At 39.4% G+C, this 13,737-nt stretch overlaps 2 protein-coding genes across 9 annotated transcripts in view; one reads left to right on the top strand and one right to left on the bottom strand.

The window, feature by feature from the left end:
• The window catches only part of AK5 (adenylate kinase 5), a 329,025-nt gene extending 322,663 nt beyond the window's left edge, over positions 1 to 6,362 (top strand). For both annotated transcript variants that reach the window (XM_060202226.1, XM_007534207.3), the window contains exon 14: positions 3,960 to 6,362. In XM_060202226.1, coding sequence (XP_060058209.1) covers positions 3,960 to 4,028 — 69 coding nt within the window. In that variant the 3' untranslated portion in view covers positions 4,029 to 6,362. The remainder of the gene's footprint in view (positions 1 to 3,959) is intronic.
• A 2,926-nt stretch (positions 6,363 to 9,288) lies between these two features.
• ZZZ3 (zinc finger ZZ-type containing 3) overlaps positions 9,289 to 13,737 on the bottom strand; it is an 86,290-nt gene continuing 81,841 nt past the window's right edge. For all 7 annotated transcript variants that reach the window (XM_060202209.1, XM_016193000.2, XM_060202207.1 and 4 more), the window contains 2 exons: positions 11,266 to 11,366; positions 9,289 to 10,579 (listed from right to left, as the gene is read on the bottom strand). In XM_060202209.1, coding sequence (XP_060058192.1) covers positions 10,435 to 10,579; positions 11,266 to 11,366 — 246 coding nt within the window. In that variant the 3' untranslated portion in view covers positions 9,289 to 10,434. The remainder of the gene's footprint in view (positions 10,580 to 11,265; positions 11,367 to 13,737) is intronic.

Genomic DNA, 13,737 nt, shown 5'->3' on the forward strand with positions numbered 1-13,737 from the left:
CCATAAACCAGAGGTGAACAGTGCTCTGGTAAATAAGTAAATATATAAAAGCCAGGAGGTAGCTCACCTGAAAGAGCTCATTTTACCATGCACAAGAACTCAGGTTACCATGCACAAGAACTCAGGTTGGAACCACATGCCACCACATAATAGCATCGTCCTAAGAGAGAAATTTCACAAGTAATGAAGCAATGTGTCTCATTTTCTGTCTCTCACACTCTTACCTTTAAAAAAAAAAAAAAGTAGGGAGTTGGGTGGTAGCACAGCGGGTTAAGCGCACATGGCACAAAGCACAAGGACCGGCATAAGGATCCTGGTTTGAGCCCCCAGCTCCCCACCTGCAGGGGAGTCACTTCACAGGCGGTGAAGCAGGTCTGCAGGTGTCTATCTTTCTCTCCCCCTGTCTTCACCTCCTCTCTCCATTTCTCTCTGTCCTATCCAACAACAATGATGACATCAATAACAACAACAATAAAAAAAAAAAAAGGTCAACAACAAAAGGGAAAATAAATAAATAAAAATTTAAAAAGTGCTCTGCTCAGGAACAGAGGAATGTAGACATGGCACCCTAGAGATAGACCTGGTGGCAAAGAAAAGAAAATGAGAAGTGTCTGGGTTTATTTTGCGCAGCAGAGAATTTTTTTTTTTTTTTGCCTCCAGGGTTATCGCTGGGGCTTGGTGCCTGCACTACAAATCCACTGCTCATGGCGGACATTTTTCTCATTTTGTTGCCCTTGTTATTATTGCTGTTGTTGTTGTTGTTGGATAGGACAGAGAAATTAAGAGAGGAGGGGAAGACAGAGAGGGGGAGACAAAGATATGACACCTGCAGACCTGCTTCATCGTTTATGAAGTGACCCTCCTGAAGGTGGGGAGCCAGGGTCTCAAACCGGGATCCTTATACCAGTTCTTGCACTTCGCGTCATGTGCGCTTAATCCGCTGTGCTACCACCCGGTCTCCTGAGGATTGATTTTGATAAGTATAAAGAGTGCTGCTGGGTCACATTGGTTAGGGGAAAACAAATGGGAGCAAAAGCTTTAGGGCTTGTTAGCAGGAATAGTCAATAAAATGCTGGATTTATAGTCATGTTCTGCCTGACAACATTTCAGTCAACAATAGACCACACACAGGGCAATAGTCCCAGCTGAATATAACGTCTTAAGTCTCTGTAATTACTAAATTCAGTGTTTGCACAAAGACAAAATGGTCTAGCGGTGCATTTCTCAGACTGTATCCATGGCATAGGACAGTCGTAGAGTCCAGCAAGACAGTGTAGAAGACATATAAACAGAAAAGATTGAAATATCAGCCCCCTATGACAACAAGTCCCCAGAGCATAGCTGGAGTTTGTCTAACTGAAGCAGAACTGAAGCTGAGCTGATTATTCCACTGTAAGTGTGCGTCTTTTAGGTGATCATAATAAAAAGTCTCAGGTTAATAGGGTAGCTAGTGATTGGAGATAAAGCTCTAATTAGCTGCTGCTTCGGGGGGAGGGAGCCTGGAGTGGACTTTGAGAAGTATTCACATCAAGGACAGAGCATTGGACACTTAGGTGAAGAGCTTCACTTTCAGTTCTTTCTTCATCCCTTTCTTCTACAACCAAATCCAACCATCCTGCTGTTTTAAACTGGTAGAGGTGAGAGAGTACCCAAGGGCTTTGTACTCAGAGACCTGAGTTTTATTTTATTTTTTAAAATATTTATTTATTCTCTTTTGTTGCCCTTGTGTTATTGTAGAAGTTACTACAGTTGTCGTTGTTGGATAGATCAGAGAAATTTGGAGGAGGGGAAGAAAGAAAGGGAGAGAGAAAGACAGACACCTGCAGACCTGCTTCACTGCTTGTGAAGCGACTACCCTGCAGGTGGAAAGCCAGGGGCTCGAACCGGGATCCTTACACCAGTCCTTGCGCTTTGCGCCACGTGCGCTTAACCCGCTGCACTACCGCCTGACTCCGGAGACCCGAGTTTTAACCACAATTTATCACCTGTGAAATGGCAAGAATAACAAGACTTTTTTTTTTTTTTGCCTCCAGGGTCATTGCTAGGACTTGGTGCTGGCACAGTGAATCCACTGCTCCTTTAGGCTATTTTTCCCCCCATTTTTGTTGCCCTTGTTATTATTGTTGTTATTAATGCCGTTGTTGTTGGATAGGACAGAGATAAATGTAGAGAGAAAGGGAAGAAAGAAAGGGAAAGAGAAAGACAGACACCTGCAGACCTGCTTCACCGCCTGTGAAGCGACTCCCCTGCAGGTGGGAGCCAGGGGCTCAAACCGGCATCCTTACTCTAGTCCATGCACTTTGCACCATGTATGCTTAACTCGATACACTACTGCCTGGCCCCCAGTGCTGTAAATTCTAAGATTTTTGACAAATGCACAATGACATGTCTATTATAGTAGCATCATATGGACTTTACCATAAGAATCTTCTTCTCTTTCCTAACCCCTGATGTTTGTATGCATATTTTTGCTTTTTCCAGAATGGCCTTCAGTATATATAGCCTTTTCAGATTGGCTTTTTCACTTACTGACATGTATTTAAGCTTCTTCCCTGTCTGCTCAGAGCTTAATAGCTCATTCCTTTTGAGCACTGAATAATATTCCATCATTTTTTAATCCACTAATGAAGAACATACTGGTTGCTTTCAGGTTTTGGTAATTACAAAGCTGCTAAAAACATCCTTAAAAGGTTTTTATGTGGGTGTAAAATTAAAACTCCTTTAAGCATATACCAGGGAACATAACTTGCAAGGTTGTACATAATATGTTTAGTTTTGTAAGAGACTATCTCCCAAAGTGCTTGTGAACTGTCTGTTCTACTCTTTGGATGGCTGTGCTTGGTGCCTTAGGCTATTTCCACTGGAGAGGAATTGCAGAATTATAGGGTAGGTCTACTTCTAGCCTTCTGAGAGTTCTCCAGACTGCACTCCACAGGGACTGGATCAATTTACATTCCCACAAGCAGTAGCAGTGTAGAAGGAGGGTTCCTTTACCCATCCCCCTACCTTATCTAACCTATCTGTGTGTGGGGTTAAGGAAAACAGATCAACTTGTTAATCACAGTATTGGTATGTCTGAGACCCAAAGGCCCCAGGTTCGTTCCCTGACAATACCTTAAGCTAGAGCTGAGCAGTGCTCTTGTCTCAATCTCTTTCATAAAAAATAATCGTGGCCTAGCAGTGCTCTTATCTCAATCTCTTTCATAAAAAATAAATCGGGGCCTAGTGGGTAGACCACAAAGCCCCCAATTCAAGCCACGGATCCCCGCCTGTAATAGAGAAGCTTCACAGTGGAGTAAACATTTTGGCCTTTGGTCATCCTTATGTGTGTATAGCGGTCAGGTACTTAGTTTTGAAACAGCTTTTCATTTCCTGTTGACTGGTGACCTTAAAATTTTATAGAGGGGTGGGGAGATAGCATAATGGTTATTCCAAAATTTTCATGTCTAAGGCTCCAAAGCCCCCAGGCTCAATTCCCAACACCATCATAAACCAGAGTTGAGCTGCTCTATAATATACAATAATTTGCAGAAGATGGGAGGAAACTCGTGCTGTTGGTTCTATTTAAAAAGTCTGGAGTGGGGAGTCCAGCGGTGGCACAGCTGGTTAAGCGCACGTGGCGCAAAACACAAGGACCAGCGTAAGGATCCTGGTTCGAGCCCCCGGCTCCCCACCTGTAGGGGAGTCGCTTCACAGGTGGTGAAGCAGGTCTGCAGGTGTCTCTCTCTCCCTCTCTGTCTTCCCCTCCTCCATTTCTCTCTGTCCTATCCAACAACAACAATAACCACAAGGGCAGCAAAAGGGAAAATAAATATTTAAAAAAAAGTCTGGAATGGTGAGGCCTTGGCAATGCCAAAAAAATTTATACGGAGGAAATTAAGACACAGGTAAGTACTTTTTACTATCTAAAATATTCTTGTAAATATGCTTAAAACTTTTTTTTCTAACCTTTTGAATAGATAAATGCAGAAGGAACTCCAGAGGAAGTCTTCCTTCAACTCTGCACAGCTATTGACTCTATTTTCTGAAGGCAGCAATGAATGTTTGTGCAGAAGAGTGGAGAAAGAGAAAAACGTTGAGATTCATCGTTTACCGCGATGTTTCAAGTTAAACCACCGGTGTTCCCCTGACCCTTCTCCCTCCAAATCCTGACACTGCTATTTGCTTCCCAGCTTGACCTGTCAGAGATGTATGGACATCATGCATGGTGTATTTGGTCTTGTTCAACCATTTCTTTATAATCCAGAGAGCTGTCTACACTCATAGCAGTTTTCTGTCACTAGACTGCACCTTCAAACCAAGTTAGTATGTGAATAGCTGTGCCGTACCAATCCATTGTCAACTAGGCCCTCAGGACTTGCTGTAATCTGAACATTTGGTACTCTTGTTAAACAGGAGTTAGCATCTGACACTCCCCAGGACATTTTCCTTCCTCCCGCCAAGATGTAAATGCTATAGCCTCACCAGGGCCCTTAATATGGAGGCAGGGTAGGGCATCTTCCTCTGGTGACTGTCTCTTTTCCTCACCCACAAGCAGTTCATAGATTGGGCTGATAATGCTGTTGATAAGAAACATGATAAAACTTAGATCGATTTTAAAATGTGAAATTGTGCAGCTTTTCCAAGATAGCAAAACACAGACTACTGCCCTGTAACCAGTGGCCAGTTGGAATACTGGCACAGTAGCTAAGAGCAAATTGGGAAGACTGCCTGACCTAGCCTCCACTAAGCCTGGTGGCGCACATCTGCAATTACCATTATAACCCAAACCAAAGGTAACTTAACAGCATGATTGGTTATTGTATTCACTGGATGAATATCAATTTATAATTTCCATTTTAAACGACCTGCCTATTTACATATTATTGCCAAGCAAGACATACAGTAACAAAACTGTGGCAAGGGCATGTCAGTATGTGACATAACCAGACTCCCACTGGTGTATTTGTTTCACTGGGGCCTTTCAAGGGGTTTGCAAGCTAGCATACTTACCCATGTGTAAAATCGTGTCTTCTTGCAACAAACCAGTAAAGTTTGGGTTCTCTTTTGTGCTATCACTTGCCAAATCAGAGCTTCTTATATATTCTACTGGAATAACTGCATCTTTGACTCAGTCACTACAAACACCACTTTCAGTTTGCATGACTCTTTGCTCTTCAGTGTTTGTGCAGAAGGGTTCATTTTGGGGACAGAGTTGTATTTTTAAAGTTTTTTTTTTTCTTGAAATGGATTATGTATAAATAAAAAAGTGGAACACAGAGTAACTCTTTTTCTATTTATTTGTTAACTCACATCATTCTGGGAAGCATTTGAAATCTTGTTCCAAACAGAATTAAAAGCAAACACAGTGAATAGTTGAGAATTAAGGTAGGCTCGTATGGTTTTAATTTTGGCCATCGATCAGTTTTGAGCTGTTACAGAGAGAACTCTCAGTGTACTCATGATACATGATGATTTTCAGATTTCCTCTTTCCTAGTAGTCATTCTTAAGCAGAAATGTCAGTGTTTGCTAAAGAAGAAACTAAATTTCTTTGGTTACAATCATGCCTCTGTTAACAAGCAGCATGTTCCTACAAGACACACAGTTATCAAAAACTTGTATGATGATGATTCCAAGTTGTCATACCCTCTCTAGAGGAGCATAAGGAAAATGAGAAGAGTTACAGGATGAAAACTACCTGTTCTGGTAGGAAACATAAAATGACTCTTCATAGGGATTAACATTCTTTAAACACATACCACATACTGGCAAACAGTGCATGTCCACCACAGCTCTGACAGCCTGGATATGGGAGTAACAGCACAGGGCAGAGATGAATCCAGCCATGGCTTTGATGACTAGCTGACAGCTCTAAAGACTATCTGGAGATGCAAATCAAGTCTTCTGCATAACTGTTCACTTAACTTCACTGATACTAATGTCTTGAAATGACATCATCACTTCAAATTAGAGAATTTTGAAGCAAGAAAGGCCATCAGTGGTCTCTGCCTACCAGAAGACCTTGTAACAAGCCAAACTTGGAAGGTCATCTTTCAGGCTCTCACCTGGTCTGGCCTGTACTCTCCCAACACCCATTCCATCAGCACTGTATTTCCCCCATAACCCTCCAGTTACACTAGCCCTCTTGTCTCCAAAAATAAATAAATAAAGTAAGTAAGTTATTTACTAGATAGCACCTCGGTGTTAATAACTTGCTACTTCTTCCCTAATCCATCTACAAGGTTAATTTCATCACTGCAGACTTCTGTTCAGATTTACCCTTGTGTAGCAGATTGGCCCCATTCTTCCATTATATTTTGCTTCAAGCACTATCTTCACTAATACTGTTTATTCATGATTAAATATACTTTATCTACTTGTTCATTACTGGTTTTCTTTATTAGACTATAAGCTCTATAAGGGCAAGAATTTTTATCCCCAGCTCATACACAGCAATAGTAATTGACTGTTAATAGTTAAATTCTTTTAACCTGTCTCAACTGTACAGTAGTCAGCAACCTCATAGAGGTGTTGTAAGAATCAAATCAATACGTGTAGATCATTTACTAGTTCCTAGTGTTCAATAAGTGGTTCTTTGCCAACGTTTATTGAAAGCTTCACATCCACATATGAACTAGGACCTAGAATTTCCACTCGAGCACCCTTTCAATTCTATTACTCCAATTCTGTGGCATGGAATCAATATGTATAATGTAACTGGGGTCCCCAAGAGAACCAAAATCCTCTCAGCCACCCAGAACTGAACCACATTCTTGAGTTAAAATAGGGTGAAATTCTCCAGTCCTTACAACTCTGTAAAGGAAATGTCCTGAGGCAAGCCCTCCAAGGGTCTCTGAGATAGTCAGGTATCAATAATTTCTCCCAACTTCTAAAGGAGAAAATTAAGTAACTCACAAAACCATTGGTCATACCACCAAGAAACTATGGAAACAATTGCAAGGTATAAGGGATACAGACAGACATGGATAGTCTCTAGCTTTATGGAGGTAAATGTGACACTACTTTCAAAAACCCAAATACTCAGCTATTATTATATAGGTTGATTCTTCTTCTGAGATCATATATATATAGAAAACAGGTGAATTTTCCACCAAATTAAGAAATGAAAATAAGTATTATATAACCTAAAAAAGGATAATTCCTCCATAAGCTTGTGGAAAACTTACTATCTGAAAACTTGCAGTTCTATACAGTGTACCTGTAATGATGGTCTTCAAACTTTTGTTACCCAGAGTAGAAATGCAATTTAAAATGTATGCCACACTTTGACTAAAAACCAGATTTCATAAAGCAGCACTTATTTTTATTACACATGATGTACTGTTTTCTCTATTTTACTTTTTTAAAAAAATTAATAGTGGTCCTTACATTGCGGTGAACCGTTGTGTCCTCCGGTTTAATCTAGACAAAAGGCGGGAGGGTAGGAAATGAACAAGGTGTGTACTATCAGATTAAGAGACGCACCAAACATGCACAGATACGTCTGCTGTCTGAGGCACAAGCAACAGTCAGTCCCAACTTTACCCTAAGTTTCATGACCACATGCTTGTTGTCAAATTAAAATACAGAATATGTGTTTTTCCCTAATTCACTACGGGCATAGATCATATCTCAGTGCTTTTCTCCCTGTAAATCATGCTTCTCTAGTCTGTGCTATAAATCTGAATACATGCTTAGATCTGTACTCCAGGAACGATACCACAGAGGGGGTGGGAGTGACTGAGAAGCAACCCTGAACACCTTCACCTCTAACACTTCAGTGAAACCTGGCACAATGGGATTGTCTTGCTTGGAAAATCAAGTGAAGAGGCAGAGATTGACTCTGGTACAATCTGTCAGGTTAAACACCATTTGTCACTTTACTAACTATATGACCTTAGACAAGCTATTTAACCTCTCTGGCTAGATTTCTTTATATGAAGACAGGATAATTGACGTCTCTTGAAGCTGTGAGAATTAAATTTGTTACTATGTGCTTGCTTTGCAGAGTAAGCACTTGGTATTTACTATTATTAGGGACATATGCCAATCAAAAACTCCTCTGTCAAAATCTTAAAACGGCGGTTTTAAGTGTCATTAAATTTTTTTTTCAGTCCTTAGCAAATAACTTGAGCCTAATATCCCAGAAGATACATCTTAATATACTACCTAATAAGCAATACTTTAACACTTAGGATTAAGCTGTCTCCTACAGGCAATACTTCTTTATAAGAAGTGGAAGACCTATTGCAAATGATAGGCCTACCCATGTCTACAGTACCTTAGGGACTTTTCTAGCCAAAAGGACTATTGCCTAGAGCTGAAAAGTGTAAAACCAGCACATTTGTTCCAGCATAAAGCCATGCCCTTTGTCATTCAAATTCTTTGTTCCTGAAAAATAAATTAAGTAGATTTTTTTGTCCTTTCTGTTTATAATAACAATTGCATTGCTCATAAACTTCTTTACTCTTTAAGATTTTGGGTTTGAATAGGTCTCAAAACTAGTCAGTTTTATTTCTATACAAACACATGAATTGCCATTCAAGTGCTACTGTCTTACTACAAGTTGAAGGTAGATCTGCCATATTCATTTAACATTAAAATACAAAGAATGCCAAGATTCTCCTCTTCCCCCGACTAATAATCCCATGGTGAGAAGCTAAGCCAAATGCATTTTCTTTTCTTTCTGTTGAAATATACTGTATCATTATTATCACTAATCTCTAATCAATATATTACTTTAAAATTCTCATATCTCTATATCTAAAATTATATTACTTTTCTCAGTTAAAATTTTTTAAAATTAGATTTTAGTATGAAGGACTAAAAAGACCAGTAAATAATTTCCTCTTAATTTAAAATTGAAGAAAACAGGAAAAAAACTGTGTCAGTATAGTACTTAACCAATCTTGGATTACATATTTATTTATATACTGCCCTTTCCCATTGATAATTTTCAGGGACAACAGAGATTATACTCATGAAGGGCTTATTCTCATATAGAATAAATAAAAATTAAAAAAAGAATTTTCCTATCAAAGCTTAATTTCCACACCTGAACATTAAAATTACCTTTTCTTTAACCATGGTAGGTTTTATGTATATATATGATTTACTGTTTCAGTCTATACTGAGTGAAAACATTACAGTATTTTACAGAGATTCTCAAGTTCAGCTTCTTTGCCATAATATGGTTCTATCCTTTTTTTCAAAGGATAGATAAGCAGGGAAAGCAAACCCATAAAAAATTTTTGTTGTTGTTTTTGTTGTTGGGGAGGAAGCTAAGCAAAAGGAAGTCACAACAAGCATTCTAGAATATAAACAGACAGTATCCACATAGTTTATTTCTCACAGTTCTCCTGACAAATGAACATTATTCAAGAACATACTGTATACACAGATAAGAAGAAACATACAAAATGTTTTTTTAAATGATGCACAACAAAATCCAGCAGTATAAAAGAATGCATGTGAACTCTTGCTCACCGCGCAGACTAAATTTAATCACCTGTTTAAATAGTAATAAAAATACAATCTTTTATGGATCTTGTGCAGACTACAAAAGAGGGAAATTATTACCATATATATGATTTTTATATTAGGCAGTTTTCTTTTATGAGTTGCACCAACAACTCCAAATACAGAGGCAGAAGGCTGTGTAAGATAAAGGAATTAATATTGTGAATTAGGGACTTTACACAGTTACTACCACTGGCACTTGTCACCATAGTTTGTACACATCACATGATCATCTTATATAACATTACATTTTAAAAATATATTTGAGTGACAATTTTATAACATTCACACACCGTGAGCTGGTTAAGGAAGCAATGCCACATTTGCCTCCTGTAGTGCTTCTCTGTTGATAATAAGGACAGTTCGTTGTGGTTAAAACAAATTAGACATCAATATGGTTAAGCAGCTCCAATTTACTAAAGGCCAATCAGTGGCCACCACTGGGACAGTGAGTTCCTTTAAAGTGTATATTCTAAAAGCAAACACCATCATTGGTTAAAACTTTTTCTAAAGTCAGTTTCTGTGCTGATAAACTATTTTCACAAAACTGAAAGCTACTGAACTGTTTGAATATAAATACTTTGTCTTCTCAGTATCATATTATGACCAAGTTCTTTGAAACCTTTGGAATTTCTCTCTCCTTAATGTGTGCTCTTGTTTCCATCTCCCCCATTTAAGATCACCACCTACAAAGCTTTCTGGTGGTAAGCAATTTACCAGGGAAACCCTCTGCTCACCAGGATTGTTCAGCTGCTCAACAGTGATCAAGAGCCACACGGTGCAGAGCTGGACTTGACGAGAACACTCAGGAAGCTGTCATGCTGTTGAGTGTCATTTCAGGGAAAGCAGAGCATCTTTCCAAACTGTGCACATAATTCACAATGATACCATTGCTATGTGTTGAAGAGGACTAGTGTGTGATGTTCTCTTCCATGTCATCTGTTTGCTGGAAAGTAGTTTGGGTCAAGGTAATTATAGCTGGTGCCCTGAGACACACAGTAGTCTCTGTCTAAGAATGTCTCTGACCTATAAACAGGTTCTAGTTGGTGATCTTCCTTGTGAATATCTGTTTCATGTAGACTGCAGAGAAAGAAAAAAAAACACAAATACATGGTTATATGTCACTGGCTGCATTTGGTCTAAATGTTATACCACTTGCTCACTGCTCTACTTTTTTAAATTCATTAATCTGTCAAAATCTCTCATAGAAAAAAACAACAAAAAATAGTTCAGATACAGTATCGGAGAAAAAAAGATTTACTTGCCTAGGATAAGAAAATTGAATCCACTAAGTATAGAAATTTTGAAGTAGTTTAGAAATGTCAAACCTGGGCTGGGTGGTGGTACATCTGGTAAACCACACATTAGTTACCATGTGGGAAAAAACTCAAGTTCAAGCCCCCAGCCCTTACCTGCAGGGGCAAGCTTTATGTGTGGTGGAATAATGCTGCAGGTGGCTTGCGTGCCCCCACCTCCTCTCTTTCTCCCTCTCCCGCCCCAGAAAAGAAAAAGAGGAACTAGCAGCAGTTGAGTTGTCATGTAGGCCCAAGCCCCAGAAATAGCCTACTTGAAAAAGAAAACATACAATAAGAAAATACTTACCTTTAAAGAAGAAAAAGAAATGCAGGAATATAGCAAGTGGTTATGGAAAAGAATTTCATGTTTGAGTTTCCTAGATCCCACGTTCAGCCCCCTAGCACCACCAGAAGCCAAAGTTAAGCAGTGCGCAAAAAAAAAAAAAAAAAAAAAAAAAAAAAAAAACTTACCAATCAGAACAAGAATCGCAGAAGTCCAAAGACATTTCTGGAGGACAATCCTGGCAGTGCCACCGAATACCCTGGATAGGTTCTATGCCACAATTATCACACTGTTAAAAATTCAAAGAGAAAAAACAGTTTTATTGTTCCAAATACCTTTTTTGTCTTCTGAGAAATATGATGCACACATAGGCATTCTTTGCTCTCTCCATGCACTAGTGAAGTTAACAGAAAAACGACTGTAAATTTGATATAATTTCTTATTATACTGGCTGTAATTCCAGCCAAATAAAATAAGTGGGAGTAATAGGATCTTATAAGAAATAACCTTTGAGGATATATTTTTGTTGCCGTTAAGTAAATTATCTACAAACGTGTGTATCTGATAAAAAGTAACTACTTGTTTGTACTTCATATCAGCATACAATCAGTGCTACTGAGAATCACTGACTTAACACCACAGTTAAGACTACCTGAAAGTATTACAGAACTCTTAAAAGGCTACTCTTACCAATTACACAAACCCAGGTGTACACAAAATCCTCTCTGTATCTTACGGTATCACTGTATCTTACGGAGCCACTCCCTCAAGTTTAAATACAAGTTTCTAGTAACCAATGCCTTTCAAAAAGAAAAGACAGATCTCTTAGTGTGATGGCCCTGTGACAGTTCTTAGTGTAGTCTGCAATTTTAGAAGTCAGAATAAATCTTATATTAAATTTCTGTGGTTAACAGACCAACTAAAGTGGCTGACAAACAGGTAAACAAGCTACATCTCGGTTCTGAAGCAAAGTATGATCAGTATAGAGTCTCCTCTTGAAAGGCAAGAGATGTCGGGAAAGAAATCTAATGGAGGAAATGAGCACCTGTTGGTATGCTTCTAAAAACCCCTTCTGCTTCATTTGGTTTAAATCCCCCCTGCCTAACACTATTCTATTTACATAACCACTGCATTCTATTTACATAACCTCTGTTAACAAGCACCACCCTCCCTCCAGGGCATTGGTGGTTCAGTGGTAGAATTCTCACCTGCTCCGCCCCCTCTCCTTGTCATACCCTGATTTTCACCAGTCACTTTTCTCTCCACCCTCTCTGCATCACATCCTGTTCCCACCCTACTGGGCTAGTATATTTATAAGGACAAGATTGTTTGTAGTAGTTAGTTTAGCTTAGCTTGGTATAGATTGTGCTGCGTCCTGCATGAATAAAGAGATACTGCCTACAGCTCAACCATGAGTCCTTGGTCGTCTGTTACCCGCCCGTGAAGCCAGCCTGGCGAAAACAACATATGGCGCCCAAACAGGGACTTACATAAGCCCTGAAACAGGGACTGGCACCGATGCAGGATCTAACCCATCGCCCAGATAAGTAAACTTGGCTACCTATCCGCCATGGGTTGTCTTTCTACTTATGAAGAGGTTTGCCAAAGCCTCTACTGTTTCATCATGAGACAGTTACTCTGTCTCTGGAACATTTTGCTCTGGGCCACACTTTGTTTCCCTGACCGGGAACTTTGGTTTCTTGTGACCCTAATCAGAGCTTGGGAGATGCACTGAGATTTCTCCTTGGACTTTCTGGATTCCCTCTCCCATGTTTCCAGAGGAGAAGGACTACATTTTGCTCCGGGTCACAATTTGGTTCTTTATGACCGTGATCGTAGACCTTGGGATATGCATGGGGATTTCCACTGGGACTTTCTGGACTTCTTCTCGCATGTTTCTCATGGAGAAGGACTACTCTAATTTGAGGAACGTTCTCCAGTACCCTGGCAGTCCCCAAGAATGGAGACACGTGGTTAGTTCTGCTCTCCTGATTGGATTCTTTCTCCGATGGGAAGACACTTTTAAAAATGGGTGCCTGAAGCAATCCAGCAGGAACAGTCAGAAGCACCCTAAATGGAATTTCGAAGAGCTTTTTGGACTAGGACGCCCTCCGGGGACTCATGATGCTACATGGTGAGATCTGTTTCGTAAGAGAGTGATTTGAATGACTGAATTTTTGTATGACATTGACTTAAAAAAAAAAAAAAATGCTGGACGCAGCCATGATTTCTAGAGACATCCAGAAACAATCCAAAAAATTGTTTTCCCTTCCTTTGATTTCTTTTTTATGTCTTGGCATAAATCTGAAATGTTTAATTCTAAAAACTGTATGAGTTATGGGTGGGGCAGATAGTGCAATGATGATGTTAATTATTCTCATGCCTGAGGCTTCTACCATGGTTCTTCTGTTTACCTTTCCACATTATATTGAATTTAAACTGTTTAAGCAACCTTAAAATCATACTAGAAAGGACTTCCAGTTATAATGGAGTTATCAATTATAGTAAACTTCTAATCTGTTACAAGTTTTGTTTGACAAGTAAGTGAATTTCAGCTGTCAAGTCTTCACATGAAAAAGCATCTACTCAAATGGAATTCCCGGAAATCCATTTGGACCCCTGTTCTCTGACATCGCCCACAAGATGAAATGACTACAACA

Source organism: Erinaceus europaeus, chromosome 11, assembly GCF_950295315.1.
Source record: "Erinaceus europaeus chromosome 11, mEriEur2.1, whole genome shotgun sequence".
Lineage (NCBI taxonomy): Eukaryota > Metazoa > Chordata > Mammalia > Eulipotyphla > Erinaceidae > Erinaceus > Erinaceus europaeus.